This window comes from Sinocyclocheilus anshuiensis, unplaced genomic scaffold (assembly GCF_001515605.1).
Source record: "Sinocyclocheilus anshuiensis isolate Anshui unplaced genomic scaffold, SAMN03320099.WGS_v1.1 scaffold335, whole genome shotgun sequence".
Lineage (NCBI taxonomy): Eukaryota > Metazoa > Chordata > Actinopteri > Cypriniformes > Cyprinidae > Sinocyclocheilus > Sinocyclocheilus anshuiensis.
Genome location: NW_015548239.1, coordinates 1134827 through 1160636, shown reverse-complemented (window position 1 = coordinate 1160636; position 25810 = coordinate 1134827). Strand labels below are relative to the sequence as shown.

At 36.9% G+C, this 25810-nt stretch overlaps 1 protein-coding gene across 3 annotated transcripts in view; it reads left to right on the top strand.

The window, feature by feature from the left end:
• LOC107654856 (wings apart-like protein homolog) overlaps positions 1-25792 on the top strand; it is a 27591-nt gene extending 1799 nt beyond the window's left edge. The window contains exons 2-20 of one of the 3 annotated variants that reach the window (XM_016442140.1): positions 889-1343; positions 3615-4242; positions 6038-6336; positions 6733-6848; positions 6957-7052; positions 7147-7308; positions 7579-7715; positions 9974-10085; positions 10706-10933; positions 11793-11904; positions 11987-12084; positions 12470-12546; positions 12648-12808; positions 12993-13108; positions 14391-14630; positions 14745-14943; positions 15202-15290; positions 21924-22019; positions 25601-25792. In XM_016442140.1, the coding sequence (XP_016297626.1) occupies positions 911-1343; positions 3615-4242; positions 6038-6336; positions 6733-6848; positions 6957-7052; positions 7147-7308; positions 7579-7715; positions 9974-10085; positions 10706-10933; positions 11793-11904; positions 11987-12084; positions 12470-12546; positions 12648-12808; positions 12993-13108; positions 14391-14630; positions 14745-14943; positions 15202-15290; positions 21924-22019; positions 25601-25678 (3477 nt within the window). In that variant the 5' untranslated portion in view covers positions 889-910 and the 3' untranslated portion in view covers positions 25679-25792. Of the gene's footprint in view, positions 1-888; positions 1344-3614; positions 4243-6037; positions 6337-6732; positions 6849-6956; positions 7053-7143; positions 7309-7578; positions 7716-9973; positions 10086-10705; positions 10934-11792; positions 11905-11986; positions 12085-12469; positions 12547-12647; positions 12809-12992; positions 13109-14390; positions 14631-14744; positions 14944-15201; positions 15291-21923; positions 22020-23733; positions 24571-25600 lie in introns of those variants that run through there. The other 2 variants (XM_016442139.1, XM_016442142.1) reach the window with 2 other exon arrangements.
• Positions 25793-25810: the final 18 nt, after the last annotated feature.

Below are 25810 nucleotides of genomic sequence, written 5' to 3'. Positions count from 1 at the left end.
GAATAGAAAGTGCTAGAGTTAGAGGGTCAAATAAAGGTGGAACAGATGTGTTTTTAGTCGTTTCTTGAAGATGGTTATGGCCCATGTAGTATTATAGTGAGAATATATAGTGCTTGTGGAAAAACATTACTTTTTTTTTATTCAGAGACCCAAACTGAGCAAAAAATATACAGTTTGGTGCAGATGTTATTTATATGGTGAAAAGTAAGATTAAATTCTGATAGAGTATAATGTAAATCAATGAGATTTTTATAGGCGTATAACAGTACTTAAAATGTATCGAGACAATATTAAAATGTTTAGTTTTATGATCAAAGCTCTTAATTTTAATTGTAGGGGGCAAAACATATATTAAAACACAATATGATGATGATAGATGTACAAATAAACATTCCTCAAATGCCTCTTGTATCGTTGTGTTGATTCTTACATTCAAACATGGAAAAAAAAACATGCATAATCAAGCAAGCCTAAGTTGCAAATTTTGAAATATTGCAAACAATATAAAGGTTATTGTTAAAAAAATATAAAGTGTGTTTTACAGCACATAGGCACATGTATCACAACCGGAAGATGTAAAAAAAAAATGTATTAAGAGGCTTTTTACTTGTTAAAAAAGATTGAACATTCACAGTGCTGAAGGCATGTGGTAGATTGTGTGCAACATGTTATCATGTTGATAATTTAGTGGACTTAGAAATGTATGTATTAAATATGATACAGTAGGCTTTATTGGGTTAAACTGAATGTATTATTGCATATTTATCTGTTTCAATCCCATTGTAGCTTTTAAAACAAGGTGTGATATGTACAAATCTTCTGTTTGATCCTACATGCTGAGATATTGACATGACCTTTAATTCCTCCATGTCTTCTGTTTCCCTATAGAGAATATGTAACAAACATCAACATGACATCCAGATTTAGTAAAACATATACACGGAAGGGAGGAGAGGCCAGCTCGAAGTTTGACGAAGTGTTTTCTAATAAGAAAGCTACGCTTAGCACCAAATGGGGAGAGACCACCTATAAGGCACAGTTGGGGGTCAAACGGCCCTCGTTCAAGCCAGAGGTTCCTGAGCTGACTAAACGACCCTGCTTTGATGATGACGACAGCTCAGAGGACCCGTTTGGCTTTGATAGCGACGATGAATCCAAAACTGTCACATCCAGAGTTACTCCACAATCTGAGTCGGGCTCAGATGCAGCAGGATCCGGGAACGAGCAGTTGAAGACCCAGGCAGAAAAGTCCAGTCAAGGCACAGCGGTGACTGCGGTGGGTACTTCCACCTTGGGCAGCAGCCCAAACATCAGCACCAGGGTGGTTGGTATGAATAGCCCAGGTAGGAAATTAAGTAATCGGCAAAGTTTGCTTTGCTGGAACACACTATTCATGCAGAAACATGTTAATTACCTGAGAAAGATCTTTAAAGGGAGAGTTCATGAGAGCAAAGTGTCCATCAATTATACCCTTCGAAATTCTTCATTCTGAAGGGCCCTTTGAAGTGGCCAGTTTTGAGCACTTCGGTTTGGAATGACCCTTTAATATGGTGGCCATGATTGCTCTCACTCCGAAGGAGGATTTATCCCATTTGGAACGCAGTGAGTGAGAACTCAAGAACTGGATCGTAAATGATACAAAACCTTACACAAAATGATAGCGGTTTTGTAAATTGGATCAACCAATTGATTGGACAGATCACACTCTCGTTCACAAATCAGAAATTGTTACTTCTCTCATAAATCCATTATTGAAAAAAAAAAAAAAAGTATTTTCCACTAACAATGATTTGAATTTTGGCTATAAGATTTTCTGTCATCATTTTTGTCCATCCATTGATGGTTCACAAAGCTAAAATTTTTAAGCTGCATAAAGTTTATTAAGACATTTTAAAAGTAATCCATATGAATCAAGCAGTTTAATCCAAGTCTGCTGGAGAGACACAATCGCTGGGTGAAAATGAGAGGATATTAAAAATATCTCAATTTGTGTTCCAAAGATCTGAAAAAAAATCTTATGGGTTTGAAATGACATGAAGAGGAGTAAATGAATGAATTTATGGGTGAAATAGGTGCCACTGAGTGTGTCTGTAATGTAATTCACATTATGGCTTTGCAGTTTCTTTTAACTTCCGGACAGTCATTATCACACGAGAAATGATGTCATCATGACACAATTATTATTGTGCCTGTGCCATTGTTCTAATGAGCCCAAGCACCTGGCTTTGGAGTAATTTAGGGTGCTTTACTGGTTAGGCTGCTATATTACAGGTTACTGAATATGACCTAGATCACTTTAGTCAGATCCATATTATGATGTCTGAGTCATTATGATGACCTCACCATTGTGCTATGGTGGGGTGTAGTCTGTCACTCTGTCTTTCTGCAGCAGGTTATACTGGTTTTATTCAATGCTGAGAATAGCAGTAGCTCTGCTGAAGTCTTCGCTCTGTAGTCGAGGGGCTCGTGTAAGCACACTAGCATGGACTCTGGGGCTCAGCAGGATATTTTCAGCCCTATGCAGTTCCACACTTTCCCTCGGCTCTTTAGCAAGGCTAATTACAACCCTTAGAGGAGCAGTGAAACAAGGACTTAGGTTGTGATAACCCTCTAAGGACCATAAAAATTCTAATAGTAATAATTATATCTACGTACGTGGAAACTTTTATTATGGGGCTTGAAGGAAATGTACTCACCCTTTCGTCGATCCAAACCTGTATGACTTTATTTCTTCTGTGGAACACAAAGAAGATATTTTGAAGATTGTGCTGGTCGCTTTTTTCCATGCAGTTGAAGTGAATGGAGAATGTAGCTTTCAAGCTTCTAGAAAGATGCAAAGGCACCATAAAACCATCATAAATTGGTCCATATGACCAGTGTGCTATTTCCCGGGTCTTCTAAAGTCATTGTTCACCGAAAATCTTTTTTTTCCCCTTGTAGGATTCATGAGAGAAGTTGTGATATCTGATTTGTGAACTAGATGTTCTTTTAGGTCCTATCTTTTCAATTAATTGATTGATCCAGTTCACAAAACCGCTGAATGACTCGTTCACAATCCGTTTCTCGAATTCTGCTCAATGTGTTCAACAGAAGAAAGTAAATCATACAGGTTTGGAATGATGTGAGGGTGAATAAATGATGACAGAATGTAGATTTTTGTGTAAACTATCCCTTAAAGAATTCAGGGTTGTCACATTTGTTATTTTTGTTTGATGTACTATTTGATATAATTTTTTTATATTGCTATAGTTTGTTTAGACAGTATAATTTTAGATAGCATTATATATTTTTTGTAATGTTATATAGGCTATATTTCAACAATATAAATATATGTAATAAGCATTTTTTGCTATTACTTATAATTAAACAATACTATTTAACTGTTTTATTTTAAAATTAATTATATTGCATATAGTATATATTTAAAATACAGTTTTTACGATTTTACATATGTATTTTTTTTATTTTGCTATATATTCAAACAAGACTTATTTTATATAACAAAGTTGTGGTTTGATGTTCCACTATTTTAGGATTGCATTTTTCACAAAAAACCAACACTTGTTTTAACCACAATTTTATTTATTTATTTATTTTTTTATAATTTTTTGTAGCTACAACATTTCCAGCCTCATCGCATGTCACTGGTACTGTAGGAGCCTGGAGCAGATCCAGTGTCACAGTAAGCAAACCAGTCTCCCAGATCTCCTGCTTAAAAACCCACAGTAGAAACATCTCTGACTGGGACTCTTTCGGGGAGGACTCTCCTCCAGGGGCCGGTGAGGGGAGTTCTACCCAGGCTGGAAACTCTTCTGATGGGCTCAAGAGCTCAGAACAGTGCCCTGCTGAACCTGAACCTCCAGTGGAACCTGTTGACTTTGAGCAGCTTCCGCTTCTTAAACCATCCAGCGACAGAGTGTACCGACGGCCACGGAATAAAGGGACGGATAGTTCTGGAGCCATTGACGCACCAGTTCCTGCTGTGAGCTCAACACCAGCTTCTGCACTGGTGAAGAGCACTGCTGCAGGGCTTGCTGGGAGTTCTGAGGTCAAGCCTGCAGGTCGGGGCCGGGTGAGGGACTACACGGTTCTTCACCCGTCCTGTGTGTCCGTGTGTAATGTGACTATCCAGGACTCAATAGAAAGGAGCGTGGATGATTTTGCCAGCCCAGCGCAAGCTGACATAGGAGAGGCAGGAACCTTTCGGAGGAAATCAGACACACAACCTTCCAAGCCTACCAGGTACAATATAAACACTCTCTTGATTCATCAAAACAAGTCTTTTTAGTTGTGTTTTCTTTTTTTAGGAAGTTTTAATTTGCTTGATTAGGTTTATATTGGAAGCAAGTAATATCAGTGGTCATTTATTTAAACAATACAATTTTATGTAACGTTGTGGATTTTATAATGCTTTAGTATATATTTATTCATATATAATTTGTATCATTTAAAGAGCAGGTCATATGGGTTTTTGAAAAATATCTTTTGCAGTTTATAACGTAGCTATCCTTAAATGAAAACCATCTGCAAAGTTGTTAATCAAAAAAGTGCATAATAAATAAAGATATTGTCTCTCAAAGAGAGAGTCGATTCTGAATTGCCTTAACGAGTCGTCATATTTTCGAATCTTTTGCCTGTTACCGGTATGTCACTGGGTAAGACATTTGCATAATCCCCGCCTGCCCACGAAATACGAGCAGAGTCTGACCTGCCCACAAACACTTCCGCTAGTTAGTGTGTTTACATCATGTTGAGAAGACGCTGTGTTCAAGGATACCACAGAAATACAATTCGATCCTTTTGTTGTGTGCATGTCATTTTACCAAAGACTGCTTCTCTAATCTTGGCTTTTATCTTCATTGGCTTCTTCTATCTTCTTAATTTGGACTAACAAGCTCTCCGAAGCACAACCTGTAAGTACGATTGATACGTTGTGTGTAAATTTTCAATTGAGTGCTCAAAATACCAAGTTTTTGTGCTAATATGTGATGTATACCTAGTGCAGCTTTAGGTTTCCAGGTAAAGCACGATATTACTGTCTTACTGAAGTAGTTCTGATAATTCGCGGTGAATCCACTATTTCCTAAGAATGTGTCGATTAATGTAGACTGACGTTGTTCTAATCACTTCATTTAAATAATAAAGAATGTAGTGTAGCACACAGACTTTATAATCATTGTGAAATTGCTGTTTATTTTACTGCACCGGCAGCTATAGGGTTAATGCGGTAGAGACGAGCGAGTTAGTTAGGCTGGTGCTCCTGTGATACAGCTGTTCTGTGTTCTGATTAAAAGTTAAGACACAGAGCGTCTTTTGTCTGGCGTTCTTCAAACATTACAGTAGACATATTTTGGTTTACAAACTGTATTGTTTCATCAGTTAGTCACGTTAGCACTCGGCTAACGTATCCACCATTATTGTTTTAAGTGTTCACATTTTAGCAGCTAAACTTTAGCTGTGGGATGGGTTTTTGAAAAGTATCTCTTTTGCAGTTTATAACGTAGCTATCCTTAAATGAAAAAATCTGCTAGATTTTAGCAGAGTTGTTAATCAAAAAAGTGCATGATAAATAAAGATATTGTCAATAACAAGCTCTCCGAAGCACAACCTGTAAGTACGATTGATACGTTGTGTGTAAATTTTCAATTGAGTGCTCAAAATACCAAGTTTTTGTGCTAATATGTGATGTATACCTAGTGCAGCTTTAGGGGCAAATGACTCTAATATTAAATGTATATTCTGAGAAAATGACAATGTTTTCTGACCTTAGATGCATTTAAACCTGTTGTAGGGGACTCCAAGACAATATTAGGACACTTTAAAATACCATATGACCTGCTCTTTAAGATTTAATATACGCATACTTAAGATAAGGTTTACAGCTTTAAGGTTTAAAATTTGCATACACACACCACTGCTCAGTGAGAAATGGATTAATATGATTTATTTTGCTGTGATGCAGAAAACTTGAGAACAGAGAACTAGCTTATTGTCATCTGGATTTCTCTTTTCATACTCGCTTTATAATTTTTTTTAGGTTCAGACCCACTCAGAGTAAAAGTAAAAAGGAGACGAAACTGGAGTTTTTTGGCTTTGAGGAGAATGAGGCTCAGGACGCAGATGGAGACGCCACTGCATCCGGCAGCACCAGCTACAAGATCAAATACTTTGGTTTTGACGACCTGAGTGAGAGCGATAGTGAGGATGAAGACGACTCAGCTAAAGAGAGAAAGAAGAATAAGAAAGCAGTGACGGAAGCTTTGACAACCAGCGTGGGCAGTCCCCAGATCAACGACTCGCAGGAGAGTCAACAGAGTCAAAGCAGCCTAAGTACAGGTACTCACAAACTCACTTCCTCGCTAATGCATGGTTTCATTATTTAATTAGAAGCATGCTTTATTAGATTGTGCTGGTTTTAACCATGTGAGAACACTTTTTTTTTTTTTTTATTCAATTAACTATTTTGAAGAGATTTTTAATAGAGCTTAACCAAATACAGTAGAGTTCTTAGCAAAAATAAATTGTGAAAATCTGATATAATTTAGCCATACATTTTCTTTCCATGAAAATAGCCACAGAAGCTGGCATGGCATTAAACACAAACAAACAAACAAACGTTATTTCATTAGAGCATTAATGGGAATTTAAACTATAATTATGGATAACGATTATTTGTAGAGCTATCTCTGGATTCATGATGTCTCTTTTTTTTTTTTTGTAATCTGTTGTCAGATTCTCAGGAGTCGCTGGATGAGACAGGAGCTACAGGCTCACAGAAGGACCGACATGGAAAGCAATCGGACAAGTCAAAGGAGATCGGACGCAAGATCTTCAGTGGGCCAAAAAAAGTAGAGCTAAAAACGCTTTAGCAGAAACAGAGTAACTTTATTATAAAGCTACATTTGAATTTTTAAAATAACAAAATTGTGTTTATTTTGTGTGTGTGTTTAATGCAGTCTCCTGCTAAAGCCGTATATAATGCTCGTCACTGGAATCAACCTGAGCCGGAGGAAGTGCCTTCTTCTGCTTCCTCTCATACTGTGGCTGTACCTGTACGTAAAGTACTCGGTTCATGACCTCTGAACTTCATGCATTTCCTCTGTCTTTGCAGACCGTAATGATGTTGTTGTTGTTGTTTTGCAGAAGGCCAGTGTGTCCAGCAGCAGCAAAGACACAAACTCCCATAAAGATGATGGAGTGTTTAAAGCCCCACCCCCTCCGCCTAAAGTCATTAAGTCTGTCACTATCCCCACTGAGCCATACCAGGACATTGTCACTGCACTAAAATGCAGGAAAGAGCACAAGGAGGTGAGCAATACAATCTGGGAAATAATGTAAATCATTCTTTCTAAAATGTTTCCACTTTTAGTAATTTTAGTACTTCATCTTAAACTTATATTATTTCATTTAGTTCTTTTACATTTTTCATCCAGTATTAATGTTTTTCATCTAATCTTTATTTCAATTAACATTTTTTTTTTAAAGATTTAGTTAAGTTACAACACTGACTTGAACAAAGGACATGCTTATATTTTAATATAACTGTTTCTTCCTTGCCCTGTGTGTCTGTGTGTGTAGTTGTACACGGTGGTCCAACATGTGAAACACTTTAATGACGTAGTGGAGTTTGGGGAGAATCAGGAGTTCACTGATGACTTTGAGTATCTGGAGACGGGCCTGAAGAGCACACAACCCCTCAACACACGCTGCCTTAGGTGAGACAAACTCTGAAAGGAGTATTCTGGGTGTTTTGCAACCTCATGCCTAGGGCTGCACAATTAATCGAAATTAAATCGCAAAGGCAATAAATCGTGATTAGGCAGAAGCTGCGATTGTCATGCGTATCTTTCAGTGAAGCACAGTTTTGTGATCAGTAGTAAATCTCCATCCGAAGGCCAGAGGGCGCTCTCGCGCTGAAAATCTAAATATGCCCCGACACGATTAGGCAAAAGCTGCGATTGTCATGCGTATCTTTCAGTGAAGCACAGTTTTGTGATCAGTAGTAAATCTCCATCCGAAGGCCAGAGGGCGCTCTCGCGCTGAAAATCTAAATATGCCCCGATCGCTGCAGCTGAATAAACAGAAGATTTAACTGCTTTCATTGATTCAACGTGACTAATAAACACAGGACTACGGCAATATATGGTTTATCTGAGTTCTTATACTTTATTATGATGAAAATTATAATAATATCTATAATGAAATGCTAATCGACATAGCCTTTATCACTGCTTAGAATACAATGAAATATTGTGTGCCTTAATTATTCGGTTTAAGAAGCCACATCATCTCACAGAAGGATTTATTTCAAACACTCGACTGACGTTATGAAGTGAGTTTGGAGTAAAAACATGTTATTAAATGTGGTATTTTCACGTGCTCTCAGATGGAGCAGCATTTACTACGCAGAGCCATAGTTCACTGAGAAGATACGCAAACAGCTGTCATTATCACGAACGATTTCTTCGATTTCATAATCCTACGATTATATCGTCTGCGATTATGAACGCGATTTTGCATAGCTTGTCAGAGAACTACGGCTCTGTGTAGTAAATGCTGCTCCACCTGAAAGCAGGTGATGGAGATTTACTACGAATCACAGAACCGGCTTTACTGACAAAATGTGCATGACAATCGCGATTAATCGCGTTCGATTAATCGTGCAGCCCTACTCATGCCTATGTATCACAGCTGTAATTTGCTGTGAATTATCGCAGATAATGATTTCAACTATGAAAGTGGTTCAGTACAACCCTAAATCTTTCTTTGCAAATTGCAACATGCTGTTGTTTCTTAAGTATTATTTATATGCTATAATAGTATTTATTAGGGGTGTAACAGTTCACAAAAATGATGTTTCGGTACGGCGGGGTGGAATTAAATATAAAAATTGCTTTTTTCCTTTTCATTAAGCAATGGTTTACTGAACAAATTTCGGCTCTGTCTTTAAGTAAAATAAATTATATGAAATTATATTTAAAAAATCTATCTCATCTAATGCTACAAACTGTATAGGGAGCCCTGTTGCACATCGTATTAAAGGTTAAAATAAACAACAAAGCCCAAACTATTGTATTCAGCCGCTATTTATTTTAAGATATAATAATCAACACTCTAGAGAAAAAAATAAAAAAATAAAAGCATCTACATGTTCATTAACTTCCAAATCTAATTATAAAATTACTTTCGACTCCAATTCGTTGTTGAAATGTAATCATTTTCACAGTGTCTGTCTTAACTTGTTTTTATGACCGATTTATGTCAACGAAAGAGCCATTTTCAGTACGAATATGTGTAACGTTACACTTTTAGTATTTATTTATATTGTAAACTTTTTATTTTTTTGTTTTATTTTATAGTTTCTTTTTTGTTTTAGTAATATTTTCTTTGTTTTAAGTTTTAGTAGTTGTATGTGTTTTTGTCATTTTGTATCATTTTTTTGTTTGTTTTCTATTTAACTTTAATTAATTTTTTATTTCAGTTTTAGTAATTTTAGTACTTCAGCTTATTTTATTTCAGCAACATTTCTCATTTCCATTTAAGTGTTTTAATGTGATATTTATATTGTGTTTTATGTCAGCGTTATTTTAATTAACACTCTTTAATAGTTTTAGTTAAAGCTGCAGTCCGTAAGTTTTGCCTCTTTGTCGCCATCTCTGTTTGAAAACCTGGAATTGCAGCTGTGTGCGTAATTATCTAGCTTGCGTGGGTTGTGAGTTGGGCGGATGAATCTAATGTTCTGAAGAGTATGTGTGGCAGTCAGTCACCGCACCGGTGTGGATATTTACTGTACTCACAATCGCAGATTCTAGCCTACGTCTTGGAATATGACCCAAATAAGAATTTTCACCGTATATTGCCATCTGTATATATGTATGTATATATATGTTCTTTAAAAAGCGTTCTCACACACAAAGACACGTTTATAACAAAAACCACTAATCCTTTTTTCCTCCTTCATTTTTGACTGCAGTATAATCAGTCTGGCCACGCGCTGTGCCATGCCGAGCTTCCGCATGCACCTGAGGGCCAGAGGGAAGGTGGCCCAGGTCTTTAAGATGCTCAGTGATGCCCAACAGCACCCGGTAAGTGTCTCAATCAGCCCCTAACCAACAAACCAGTCATGCAACCACCAACTGTCGTTAATTTATTAAAAAAACCAACTAATCTGTATAACCAAGCATCATTCCAAACTGTCACAGCTCTATCATTATGAACACAGCTACAGTGCTATGTGGAGAAACAGTTTGTTTACTTCATTAGTATACATTAATTGGAGATGTAATCATCTCCGCCGGCAGACAAGGGAGAAACGCAAACAGAAGCTGAGCCGTTACTCTGTGAATCTCGTTAGTTCAATTTACACAGATGGAGCGTGAATGTTTGCCTTGACTCTTTCGGATTGACTTGAATTTATTTGTGTGTTGAAGGATGTTCAGTAAAAATAAATTAAATCCACTTAATGAGTCAAGACAGATGTTTAGAATAAAGCAAGTCACTAGAGGCCTTGCCTTGCAGTAAAGCAATGTTTTTTTTATTGCAAAGTGACTTGTTTTTGAAAGTTTTGTGGCATTAAGTTCATGTCTGTTATCTCTTGAGGCCATCTATATGCTGGCGTACTGTACTCCTAAAAGTTAAGATAAGATATTCTGAACATTTTTCTTCTCTCTCTCTCTCTCTCTTGTCGTTCCTCTGGATCTGGTAGAACCTGGCTCTTTGCACAGCGTCTCTGATGTACATACTGAGCCGAGACCGGCTAAATATGGATCTGGACCGGTCCTGTCTGGAGCTGATGATCAGGCTGCTGGAACTAGAGCAGGATGACTCTGTAGCAGACCAGTTAACAGCTAAAGAGATGAGTCGAGTTAAAGAGAAGATCCGCAAACTCTGTGAAACAGTCCACAACAAACATCTGGACCTAGAAAACATCACAGTGAGTGACTTCTGTTTCTCACACCTTTGATGTCAGAACTGACACAGAAAACCAGTGAATGTTTTAGAGGAAATGTTCTTCCATTCACCTTGGCTTTGTTCAGACGGGCAGCAAAAATCTGTTTTTATGTTTAGCTGTTTGTAGACTGAATAGCGAAAAAAAAGCATAGGAAATCAAATGCAGTCTTTGATACATAGTATTTTTAATTTCGACAAATTTTACATTCGCTACTTTTTAAAAGTTAGGGATTTGTATGATTTAAAAAACAGTAAGACTGTGAAATATTATTACAATTTAAAAGTATTCGAATATATTTTGAAATGTAGTTTATTCCTGTGATAGCAAAGCTGAATTTTCAGCATCATTACTCCAGTCTTCAGTGTCACATGATCCTTCAGAAATCATTCAAATATGCTGATTTGCTGCTCAAGAAACATTCCTTCTTATTTATGTTAAAAACAGTTGTGCAGCCTAATTTGTTGTGGAAACTGGGGCACTTTTTTTTAGGATTCTTCGATGAATAGAAAGTTAAAAAGAACAGCATTAATTGGAATAGAACGATTATACAATTTTATACAATTATATGTCTTTACTGTCACTTTTGATAAATGTAATGCATCCTTGCTGAATAAAAAAAAATAAAAATCTTACTGACCCCAAATTTTGAATGGTAGTGTTAGTATAAAAAAATTAGGGTTCATTTCTGAACCGACGGGCCTTTCAGAAAGAAGTCTCTATTTTCGTTAGCAATCTCTCAAATGTAAAGTGCTGCTTCGGTTTTAAAATTGAAATAACCTTTTGAAAATACTCCTTTTTACTTTGCATGTGCATCTGCTTGATGCTACTTTTTGCATCTCAGACGGGTCACTTAGCGATGGAGACATTACTGTCTCTGACGTCGAAGCGAGCCGGAGACTGGTTTAAGGAAGAACTGCGTTTACTTGGGGGACTGGACCACATTGTAGATAAAGGTACCCTAATTGAGTATATCTGTACTTGATTTGTATGTTTGTTGAAAGAAATGGCTAGAAATATATATTTTTTTGCCCTCAGTTAAAGAGTGTGTGGAGAACTTGAGTAAAGAAGAAGATAAAGAGAGTCTGGTGGCATCACTCTGGGGAGCGGAGCGCTGTTTACGAGTACTGGAGAGTGTGAGTGGACACCAGATGATAATAATGAAATAATTAATAAAATAAAAATTGTAATTGATTTCCTTTAAAGAAGGACCTGCAATAATTAAATAACCTGCAGTAAGTAAATAATAACATGGACTTTATTGACCTAATTTTATTTGTAGTGGTGCTGCTGGCCTCTTCTTAGAGATACTTACTCTGTAGATCTGATCAGTTTTTGGAAATTGCACCAAATAGAATGAAACGGATATGATGTAAAATTGAATAAATGTAGTAATAAGCTAATTAACAGCTTTAAAAACGTTTACTGCAAGTTGATACGATACCTTTGACTGCCCTTGAGGAAAATGCATGTTATTTCAGTGTATAATTAATTTAAAACATATTCCTCTTTCACATCCAGGTGACAGTCCATAATCCTGAGAACCAGACTTATCTGATCGCCCACAAGGAGTCCCAGCTCATAGTATCCTCAGCAAGGTGTGTGTGATGATATAGAAAGTATGACGCAGTTTTGCTTTGTGTGATAGGGCATTTTGTCATTCTGAGGTTGTGCTTTGTGTGTGTGTGTGTGTGTGTAGGGCCCTGCGGCATTGTGAGCAGATGATACAGCGTTACAGCCGAGAGGTCTCTTCATCAAGCTCCGCCCTCCCGCAGAGTAGTCATAGCAACGTGGGCAAGGCCGTGGAGGATTGTATGAGAGCCGTTATCGGAGTTCTGCTCAACCTCACACATGATAACGGTGAGACACTTTTAGATGCGTGACAGAGAGGATTTATACAGTGCTCACCAAGTACTGTATTTGTAAATGCAGAATGAAGCAATATAAAATAACTTTGTTGTATAAATGTTAAGATAAGAATGTAAAATAACCCTCACATCTTCTCTCTCTCTCTCTCTCTCTCTCTCTCTCTCTGACCCCTCAGAGTGGGGCAGCACTAAAACCGGTGAGCAGGATGGCCTCATACAGACAGCACTGGACTCTGTTCTGAAGGTCCCACGCTATTTGCCTCAGGAGCAGAGATTTGACATCCGTGTCCTGGTGAGAAACCCACAACATTAATTACACGGACCTGCATCTTAAGAAATATCAATTAAAAAAATTATCAGTTAAAAAATATCAATAAAAATGTTTCATCACATAGAATTTTTTCATAATATAATATTATTCATTATACAGTATATATTAGTGCTGTCAATGTTAATCGCAATTAATCCCACCTAACATTAAAGTTTTTCAATATACTTTTATATTGCAATAATTTCACATTAAATCTTCAAATTAAAGTAGAAACAACATAAAGACAGTATATTTTTTAATATTTGTTTAGTGGCATCTTATTTTTATTTCTGAAGGTGAGTATCACTGATATCAATACTACTGATGTCTCTAGGAAATACTTTTTTACCACCTAATATTTAACAATTGACTACTATATCCATTCAGCATTACAGTAGCTGTAATTGAGAGCTATCAATTATATCATTTATTAGACTTTAAAAAATAACAACTTTTAGTGAACTTAAAACAATCTTCACATAAACCCATTATAATAAATGTCATATTTAGCTTCCTGTGCCCTTCAGCAAGTAGGAAATATACAGAAATTGAATTGAAAGTTGTCAAACACTAAATTCTAAATTAAATATGGATGAGTCCTTAAAGTTCTTTTTTTTTTCTTTTGTTCTTTGATTAACAGACATCACAGCAGCTGGTTATTTGGCTGCCGCTGCTGAACATGACGCAGATCTGACTCATATATAACAAATACTTACATGCATGCACAGTTTTAATGCAGCTTTATTTGCCTTTTTTAGTAACTTCATGACTTAACTGACGACATAACTACAACATTGCATCTTCGTAGTTTCATTTGCGCATTAATATGATATAACTCTTTAATATAATACAGCGCGTGCCACCGCATTTGTGCGTGCAATTGAAGAGCACGTGCTACGAGCATAGTATACCGGCTGACAGGACAGGAAAATTGGTTTTGACATGGCCTGACAAAATCTCATCTGACCGCAGTTCACTGTTGTTCTACTGAAGCTCCCTCGTCACCTGTAGCTTTTCCGTGCTCGTTTGACTAGCGCCTGGCGCTGAGTTGAAGTTGGCGTGCACGTCTGAAAAGTCTCCCGTTCGATGTGGTCGTAAAGATGTTCTGCATCTAAATAAACGCAATTCTTGTCAAGAAGTTGGAACTGAGTTTGTACTCCGTACTACTGACTGGTTCTATTAGTTTTAGTATTGACTTGGTTTTGAAGTGCCGGTGTTTTTGACATCAGAATGTCAAGTGTGACAGTGTTTTATCTGTGCACAGGGTCTGGGTCTACTGATAAATCTGGTGGAGTACAGTGCCAGAAACAGACACTGTCTGGTGGAGATGGAGATAGACTTGAGCTACATGATCGAGACGGAGGTACACGTGAAGATGGAGAGTGACGTGAAGACAGAAGGAGAGGAGGAGAGTAAGACAGACGAACAAAAAGAGAATAAAACAGAGGGCGAGAAGGAACCCGCGACAGTAAAGTCGTCAAATGCGCTGGCTACTCTAGTTCAGGTGACTGTAGTCTCCACGTTTGGTCTGCGAGATTCTTTCATAAGGCTCTTCAAGTGTTTATCCTTAAATCTGATATTGGCCAACTAAACCAAGTGTTTCTATTTGTCTGTGTAGCTCTTTCTTGAACGGGAACAAGCGGCAGTGCTAGCTGAGGCACAGACCGATGACCTCATAAGTGAGGCGCCCAAATCTCAGGCAGACCAGAGTGGAGAGTGGAAAGAAACATCTGGAGAGATCCAGTGGGTTGCCTCGGAAACCAATGACACAAATGACAAGAAAGAGGAGGAGGAAGAGGAGCTTGACCTCAATAAAGGTACAAATTATTCACTGATATGGCTCAAATAAACACTTGTTGTGACTTGTTTGGATTCGACTTATGACTATTTTGCATAAGAGCAAAATATTTCCCCATGCAGATTTTGCATCAGGTTCACGTTTTTCATGCAAAAAAATGTTTTTTTTGTGTGTTTTTTTTAAATAGTCTTTTGATACCCTGCTGTGTGTTATAATATACTTTATGTACTTGTGTAGGGGGAAGCTTTTGTGTAAACGTCCTGTCTTTCTTTTTCAGCCCTGCAGCATGCTGGGAAGCACATGGAGGACAGCATTGTGGCGTCATACTCAGCTCTTCTCCTTGGGTGTTTATGTCAGGAGAGTCCGGTGAGCATCACTTCTGTTATTCTTAGTTAGTTGGGTAATTAGTTGGGTTAGTTTTGAACCAAAGCAACTATGTAGTTTTGTGTATTTTTTGTGACTTTAGAGCCCCCTACAATTAAGTGAGTGGAATTCACTGTGGTAAATATACCAGTCCTCTCTTTTCATGCAATGTTGTATTCTCGCACCCTCACAGAGCAAACGTTTGTGTGGAACCATGGGAAAGAAACAAAATCCATTCACCTTATTAGAAGTCCCATCAGAATCATTTTGAAACTGATTTTTCAAGTTGAAAAAGACATATAGTTGCTTTAATTTATTTGACAGTGATCAACAAAAAAAATGTTGAAACCAAGTTAAGCCAAATTCTACTTCTAAATTGGTCACTTTATTACAGTTATTTAATGCAAAGTAATAATTTGCATAATTATAGAAGTATTTAATCATAAGTATACAAGTATTTGGTAGATGTAGCTTTGGCTGCGTGGATGGGTCTCTGTCAGTTTTGCACATTTGGCCACTGCAATTCTTCTGCATTTTCTCTGCTCAGTCATGTTGCATGAAGATCCTGAGTGGAGCCTTTTTTCAGGTCCACTCACAATTTCTCAGTTGAAGTCTAGATTCTGACTTGGCTGCTTCAGCTTTGGCTTTATTGTCTTGCTGGGGAACAAATCTTCTAAGTTGCTGGTGTCTTGCAAGTTTTCCTTCAGAATTTCCTTCTATTTTGTTGCATTCATTGAACCCTGATACGCCTTCTAGGGCCTGATGCAGAGAAGCATGATACTGTCACCACCATGATCCGCAGTGAGGATGGTGTGTTTCTGATGATGCTCAGTGTGTAGCTTACACACAAAATTATGTTTACACTGATGGCCAAAAACCTGATCTTTTGATCTCATCAGACTACAGAACCTTCTCCAGCTGCATTCAGAGTCTCCCACATGCTTTTCGGAAAACGAGCTGAGATGTCATATGACATTTTTAACAGTGTCTTTCTCTGTACCTCTTTCCCATGAAGCTGTGAGTGGTGAAGCACCTGGGTGACAGTTCTGCATGGTCTCTTGCATCTCTTCCACTGAAGCTTGTAGCTCCCTCAGGGTCGTCATGTGTAGATTTACAGCTGTGCTAATACTCTATTTCTTACCTAATATAACAGTACTCTCAGGGTTGAATTTTGAAATCATCTTGTATCCATCCCCTGCCTTGTGCTTTTCAATTACCTTTTCGTGGAGTTGCTTGAAGTGTTCTTTTTATCTTCATGGTCTATGTTCTGCCACAATAATGGCTCACAGAAGTTGAACCTTGCAGATAGAGGTGTATTTATCAGAGGTGGGACCAAGTCATTGTTTTGCAAGTCACAAGTAAGTCTCAAGTCTTTGCATTCAAGTCTCGAGTCAAGTCCCGAGTCAAGACAGACAAGTCCCAAGTCAAGTCCCGAGTCAAGACAGGCAAGTCCCAAGTCGAGTTCCGAGTCAAGACAGGCAAGTCCAAGTCGAGTTGCAAGTCCTCAACTTTAAGATTCAAGTCTTAAACAAGTCATTAGTGCCTTTTGCCCAAATTTGTGTCTCAGTATTAATTACCATATCAAATTCATAGTAATTTATATCAGGAAGGCAGGTAGAATATTTGACATAGTTCAATTTCATGTGACATGGGAGCCCTTAGTAAAACTACTCAAGTTCAATTTAGGGATTGTGCCAAAATAGGATAAGCAGTAAACTATTTTATTTGTAACAGAATAACAAAGACAACATAATTTCATAGAAATAACAGCTGCAACATACTAAGAATAGCTATATGCTTCTAGGTGTAATATATAGTATTTGCTGCTTTGGTGTACCTTGTAGAGCGTCCTTGAGCTTAGGAAAGGCGCTATATAAATTAAACATTATTATTATTATTATTATTATTATTATTATTATATCTAAGCCAATGAGCCATTATTTGGAACCTCAGTGAAATAGATTTAAAAACATGTGAGCGGAAACGCAGAAAGAACTGCTTTGAAAGAACTAGAAGAAATAACTGCAAGCATACTTTGCAAGTGAGAGGAAACATGCAATATGGATGCAGACAAACTCATGAAGACAATCATTCAAAAATGCTGTGCTACCATCCTTTATAACTAAGAGTAACAAAGACAAAATCATTTTAACCCTTAAATGCATACCTCTGGTCTTTAGCGACCCGGGACATCATTCTCTACCCTCTCCCTCCTTCATTTTTTTAAGTTAGACATCAACTTTTAGTATTCCTCAATCTATTTATTATAAACAATATAACAAGAAAAAAAATTTTAAAATATAAAAGAATGCCAGTTTTCTGATTATTTTTTTGTAAAAAGTGTATAGGGTTGCTAGAGACCTGAGGTATACATGTAAATGTGTAAGTATTTTTTCCTGCGCAACTACATTTACATATCTGATGACTCAATATCGGCAATGCATCTTTTTTCCTCAAGGTGGCACTGTTTGATACACAATAATGACGTGACGTTTCACTCATAATTACCGCAGGCATAAAACAAACGAATATCATCAGCAAAAATTTAAGTGGTTTGAATGGCTTTACTGCAGAGCAATTACTATACTATGCAATGAAATATAAATGTCACTGTCATTTGATGCTGGATGTGGTGAATAAGCTGCCAGTGATCAAAATATTGAATATGAAGTCATTGAAAACGATAGTTTTGAGAATATGGTTGAGATCGCGAATATGAGGCAGATGCTGAATGTACTGTGGAAGTGCGCTCTGAAGATGACAGCGATGGTAAAATCATCTGCTCCACTTGAACCCTTTTAAGTTTCAAAAGGTAACGAAATATGCTTTATTTAGTTTTGAGAATATGGTTGAAATCGTGAATGTGAGGCAGGTGCTGAATGTACTGTGGAAGTGCGCTCTGACGATGACAACGATGGTAAAATCATCTGCTCAAACTGAACCCTTTTAAGTTTCAAAAGGTAACGATATATGCTTCATTTTATTCTTTTGTAATTGTTCTTAAAATATCAAGAGAGTTTTTTGCTATTGCAGCAGTTAAAGATCCATCCGTGCTGTATATATAGGTCCAGGTCGCTAAAGACCAGAATATGTAATAATGATTGGTGAAACATTCATGCATTTAAGGGTTAATAGAACAAAAAAAAAAAATGCACATGCAATTAAAATATGTAACTGATCGAACAAAAACTGTGGAGATCTGACAAAAACAGGTCTCGGAGAGGTGTTTATTACAAATAAAAATTAAACTGAAAGCACATCGAGTTGGGAGAGTGCGAGGGTCGTGGCGGGATGCGGACCCGTCACTCATGGTGCACCTCGGTGTCGGACAAACAAAAGAAGTGAGGAATATTTAACACCAGCAGTCACAGTGATAATGAGGCGAGCAGCAGTGAAGTGATCGCGGCCGTGCCTCTCGTTTCTCATGCCCGCTCCGTGTGTCTGCTGGGCAGCGATCAAACGGACAGGGCAGCGCTTTTCACGAGCGGAGATCGCTACTAGACGAATTATGTAATTTGTTATTTGTTTTATGGTATTTAATTTATACTAGCCTATCCAGCGCTCCTTGAACGCAGTCTCTGGCTTATTGCCAGTCAAGCGCAACGCTTCTTTAATTATGTTGAGCCGTAAGTCATCAAATTTGGGACTCGAGTCCGAGTCAAGTCTCGAGTCAAGTGACTCGAGTCCACACCCCTGGTATTTATACTATAATCAGCTGGAACCCTGTGACTACACACACATGATCATACCACTGATAATGTAGGTTTGTCATTAAAGGTCATAGATACATTTAAAATCAGTTGTACAGTGGGTACGGAAAGTATTCAGACCCCCTTCAATTAGCACCTGAGTTAAATATATGAGTGTCACAGCAAAGGGTCTGAATACTTAGGACCATGTGATATTTCAGTTTTTCTTTTTTAATAAATCTGCAAAAATGTCAACAATTCTGTGTTTTTCTGTCAATATGGGGTGCTGTGTGTACATTAATGAGGAAAAAAAATTAACTTAAATGATTTTAGCTGCAATATGCAATATAACAAAGAGTGAAAAATTGAAGGGGGTCTGAATACTTTCCGTACCCACTGTATTTTTAATTTTTAAATTAGATTTGGTTGCTTTGTTCTTGAAGATCTCTTTTGAATTTTGGCAATTTTTTTACCGTTGATCAGTGACAAAAAAAAAGCCAAATTAAGTCATGTGTTATTAAATGTGCAAGGATTTATTAAGGATCTCCAAAGTGTAAAAAATGTACACTACTGCTTGGGCTCAGTATGTTGTTGTTTTGTTTGATTTTTATTTATTTATTTGTGTGTGTGTGTGTGTGTGTGTGTGTGTGTATTGGAAAGAATTTAATGAGCAAAGACTTAACTTATTCAGCAAAGATGCATTAAATTGATCAAAAGTGAGAGTAAAGACATTTGTAAGTTACAAAAAATCTATTACAAATACTTTTTTTATTTTTACTTTTTTTATCAAAGAAACTTGAAAAAATGCATCACTGTTTCCACAAAAATATTAAAGGAGACATATTATGCCCCTTTTTACAATATGTAATATAAGTCTATGGTGTCCCCAGAATGTGTCTGTGAAGTTTCAGCTCAAAATATGAGTTTAAACTTCTGATATACGGTTTTCTGAGCGCATACATCCGAAGCACACGGACAGAAAGCGGCTGTCACAGCATGTGAGTACTAAACTAACTTCTAATTCACACAAGTTTACGTTAAAAACACACGAGTTACAAAATACAGTCGGTTATGTCTGTGAAGGTAAACTGCTGGGAAATAAATCGCATGTTTATTTTAGATCTGTGTGGCAGCAGCAATATACAATAAATAAATCAATAAATGCACTGCTCTCTTGTCTCCTCTGAGGCTGGGACTCTAAATAGTGTTCTGTGCTTGTCTGTGCAGACAAAGGCAGAACAGTTAGCATGTTTTGCTCAAACTTTCGCCATTGCATTAGAACTGCACGCCGTTGTTGTCGCTTGCGAAATCAAATGATGGCGCTGTGAGTGTAAACTTACAGATTAAGGGGCGGTAATATTATAGTGTGATCCCTTTGCCACGTCACCAAGGGAGCGAAATCTGACGCGCTCGTTTTCTCAGACGCTTGCAGAAAAAGGCTTACCAAAACAAAGTTACTGGATTAATCTTTTTCACGTTTCCTTGGTAGGTAGATGCACCGGGTACCTGATTATAGCACTTCAAACCTGGAAAAGTCAGATTTTCATGATGTGTCACCTTTAAGCAAAGCAACGGTTTTCAACATTGATAATAGGAAGAATTGTTTCTTGAGCACCAAAGCAATATATCAGTAATTATTTCTGAAAGGTCATGTGACACTTAATACTGGATTAATGGCTGCTAAAAGATTCAGCTTTGCCATCACAGGAATAAATTACATTTTAAAATAAATTAAAATAGAAAGCAGTTATTTTAAATTGTAATAATATTTGTAATATTTGTAAATTCAGCCTTGGTGGAAATAAGAGATGTCTTTCAAAAATATATCAAATATATCAAAAATATATTCGGGCCAAAAATGAAAATTCTGGATGCACTTCGCTGAAAACCGAAAATGCTTTTTAATAATTATTTAATATTTTATTAGAATATAACCAAACTTTAATTGAAAGTAACAATAAAATTGGACAGAAAATATATTAATATTAAATATCAATATAATCTTTTTATTCAGTTCTATGCAACAGAATCAGATTTGACTGATTTTTTGTTTAATTATCCAAATAATGTATAGTCCTGCAAAGCTATTATTATCAGAGCATATGAGCAGAGCATAGCGTCACGAGAGGGTAGCGTCATTTTACCAGCGTTGCCCTGTACTACACCATGTTACAGCACAGTAGCGCCAACAGTAGACATACTAGTGTTTCTTGCGTAAAGACAACGCTGTACTTTTTCAAACAAGAAGATATTTATTTACCCTTGCAAGACGTTCAGCTGCTCTGCTGTGGAACTTCAGTTCACTGCACTCAGTCAGTCAAGACGGGGTGGAGTTATGAGGTTTGACTAACAGTTTGAGCGGATTCAACAAGATTTAGTCACAAACTCTTTTTAATACCTTTCATTCGCTAAATATATTAGTAAAACAGACAGACAGACGTAAAGGGTGACCAATAGCATTGATTTATTGAAGAAGAAAAAAAAAAAAAACGAAAAAAAGGGCACTTCGGAGTGTAAGGACAAAAAAGGGCATGTGCTCTGCACAGGTTGAGCCCTACCTGTGCACGTGCCTGAGTAGCGCTATTGTAAACAGGAACAAGTATACTTCATAGAAACTTCCTGTCGGTGCGTTATTTGAACGGACTTTTCTGATGAGCATGAGTGAGTACATGAGTGGAGCGTTCGCATGGGCCGTGAGCAACTCAATGGAATGGAACACACATTCGTAGAGTGGAATATTGAGCGGAGCGTCACACCACGCAGTGTTGACGGCTAGAGGGAGAGTGAAACCTGCGTGCTGAACACTGCTGGCTGGGTGTTGCGGCATGCCATATATTTTCGGCTCATATTTTCAGCTCTTCCAGCCAAAAAACAAAAATGCAATTTTTAGCGACTGAAATTTCAGTGCATCCATAAATAAATGATATCCTTTCTCTCTCTTTCTCAGATGAATGTGAAAATCGTACGGGAAAACCTTCCCAAGGGAGATTTCTCTATAATGACTGAAATGCTGAAGAAATTCCTTAATTTCATGAATCTGACGGTAAGTACAACCAATGATATCAAACATTTTGCACCTTGCATCGCACATTTAAAAATGGCAAGTGTTATGTTATTTTAGTAACCGCTGGAAATGTCAGCATGACAAAACATTTTGAAATGCCAGAATATGATTAATTGTAATTAGAGCTGCACGATTAATCGTTAAAAGATCGCGATCTCGGTTCAGACAACCACACGATCTCATTTCTAAATGACAACGATTCTCCCGTGTCTATTAAACCTTTGACAAAGTCTTACCGGATCATTAAAATCTGCGTTCGTACTGCCGCTTACACACAGAGAGCAGTTACCATGTTTGGTTAAGAAACCGCTTCACAAACAGTCTTTTCAACTACACAGTATTATTTCTGTCGTACAGTCATTCATATTATCACAGAAATACTGGGATGAAAGTTTATAATTCAGATATAAACATTGATGTCTATGGTAGCGCAACCAAAATAGAGCAAATCCGTGTTTGAAAGTAATTGCCACATAACGTTTGTGTCACTAGGTGGCGAAAAGTGACTTAAAAAATATATAATTGAATGAATCATTTATTCAAGAGAATCGTTCAAAAACGCTGATATAATAATAATAAAATGTTTCTTGAACAGCATGTCAGCATATTAGAATGATTTCTGAAGGATCATGTGACTCTGAAGACTGGAGTAATGATACTGAAAATTCAGCTTTGATCACAGGAATAAATTACATTTTAAAATATATTCAAATAGAAAGCAGTTATTTAAATAGTAAAAATATTTCACAGTATTACTGCTTTTGTTGTATTTTGTATCAAATAAATGCAGGCTTGGTGAGCAGAAGAGAATTCTTTAAAAAACATTAAAAATCTTACTGTTCAAAATCTTTTGACTGGTAGTGTATATTAAAATGTTTAATACTTCATTCAAATTAATTAAATACTTTTGAATAGACTGCAGCAATCATATTTTGCCACACATTATTTTGTTTAGTTCAGAATCGTGGGAGAATCGTGATCTCTATTTGAGACAAAAAAAATTGTGATTCTCAATTTATCCAGAATCGTGCAGCTCTAATTGTAATACAAATTCTGTAGTACATATTACTTGCTTGTATGCAGATTAGGGCGGGGAAAATAAATCGATGCATCGCGAATCGAGAAATGATTCAGCATCGATTCTGAGATTTTCCAAATGCATCGCGATTCTTTCTCTAGTCGATTCTGAGCTTAGTTCTGAACAGCAGATGGCGCTGCATGCCGCACTCGGCTTGGTTCCAAATCATTGCACACACTTGAACCTAAAATAATCATTCATGACTCAGCTGAACGCACAAGCGCTCTTCAGCACTTCTTCATGAGCATTTGAGTGTGCGGATAAAAACTCTAAAAATCTAAGCTCAGAATCGATTCCAGAGAGAATCGCGATGCATTCGGAAGATCTCAGAATCCGTCCCCGAATCGATTCTGCATCGATTTATTGTTGCAGCCCTAATGCAGATGCTGAAAAGGCATCCAAATGTGATTTTCAGTGGTCCAATCAGAGTGCGTCTTGGCTGTATTTGCACCTGGATTTTAATGTGTTATTAAATTGTGATCTGGTCACCATGCATGCAATGTAGTGCCAAGTGTAGAAGGCCAATGATGTTATAAAACGTGTGGCTGTTCTCTCATGTCTGGCCAGTGAAATTTAAATCAGTTTTAACTTCTCTCTGTTCTTTCCTCTCGTCAGTGTTCTGTCGGAACCACAGGACAGAAATCTATCTCACGGGTGATTGATTATTTTGAGCGCTGTTAGCAGAGGTGTCATAGTTCCCCCTCTTCTGTGGGATAAATCTGGACCTGGCAACGTGCCTTAGGCCCTTCAGGACAAGAGGCAGCAGATCCGGTGGTAAAGGTGGTTAAGAGTCGCTACCGTCACGTCACCTGAGTGGCTCGCTGCAGAGATTTTCATGTTTTTTTTTTTTTTCCCTCTTACTTTCTTTTCACTTGTTTTTACATTGTGTGTTTTTCAAATGCTGTCTCTTTCTCTCATGCTCACACACGTACACACACTCAGCTGTGTTTGCTTAATATTTGGTTTTTGAAGCACGGATCCTCATGTAAACAAAAACTAAGCTGTTTTGAAACAAAAGAATGATTTTAAGCTAGTTGTCCCTGTTTGTAGTGTAAAGATTTACACTAAACCTAGTAACATAGTTGATATTTCAAACACTGAGGGCTGAGGCTTTGTTCACACTGCATGCAAATCTGCTTTGCTTTTCAAATCTGAGGTTTAGAACAGACTTTATACAGGTAAGATAATTTATTACACAATAACTGAGAGTTGTAGAAACTGGAAACTTTGCCTCTGCTCATGACATAAGCATTAAGAGGCATTTTATGCATTCAGGAATATATACTGTTTGGGGTCTGTTAGATTATGTTTAATGTTTTTGAAAGAAGTCTCTTATGCTCACCAAGGCTGCATTTATTTGGTCAGAAATACAGTAAAAACCGTAATATTATGAAATCTTATTAGAATTCAAAATAAGTGCGCTCTATTTGAATACATTTTAAGATGTAGTTTATTCCTGTGACGGGAAAGTTGAATTTTCAGCAGTCATTTTTTCAGTCTTCAGTGTCACATGACTTTTTTAATTGAATGCATCCTTGCTGAATAAAATAATTATTTTATTAAAAAAAAAAGAAATTATACTGGACCCAAACTTTTTTAACCGAAGTGTACATGCTGTGTCCCAAATTACATAAAAAAAAAATAAAAATTAGACTTAAAAATAAATAAACTATGCTAATTGAGCCAGATATGCAAAAAAAAAAAAAGTTTTTGCTGCCAGTCTGAAGAAAGCCTAAGATGCCTAATGAACCAAAGACAAAGACCTTGCAAACATGAAACCGTGGATTCCTGTAGGGATTCTTGTAGTCCTGCTTAAAGAGTGTTTTATGATTATGAGATGTTTTATGTCCATATCTCAATCATTGTTTATTTCACATATATACTGAAACCAAGCTATTATGTTTGATTTCTTTAAAAAACTACACACTAAGCAAAAAATTGATGATTTTTGTCTGGATATCTAGGGAAGAATTGTAGGGGGTTCTGGCTTATTTTCATTGCTCCTTTGATCATCCACTGGCTTCTGCAGTTTAAACTCTTCTCTGTGTGACGAATCACCACCTTACATTACCCTTGGAAAAAAAAAAGATAAATTTTTTTAATGTAATTTTTTAATTTATTTCATTAGTTCTGTAGACTATGCTGTGTGAGCTCCATTTTAATGTTAAAAAAAGACAGCACTTAGTGTTTTAGTGAGTTCATGAATGACTCCATCAAAATGCTCATCCAGCTGTTAATTTAATTATAATCTAAATATAATGGAATTGAGATTTATTGTTTTATAATTTTATGAATTATTTTCTTTATCTTTTGATGCGATTCAGGAAAATGTGTTTCTTAATTATGTTTCAAACATTTTAATTCCACCCCGTGTATGTCTGCAGAATGGCTGGAAGCTGCTGAAAGGTCTTCGAGGAAAAAAAAAAAAGACTGCATCGTTTTTCAGACCGAACTAAGCAAAAGTGTCTTCTATTCCTTTCAAATCTTTGCTGAAGCAGAGCCATATGGAGTAAAGCTTGTTCTATTTTGTAAAACTGAAGCACGTTTTACGATAAGTTAATTTACAGATCTGAATTTATTATTTTTTTTTTCTTTTAATTGTAAATATTTCTGTACATATTTGATGTTAGACTGCTAGACTACTTTCACCAAATTTTCTTTATTTTATACTTTCCCCCCCTTATTGTATTAT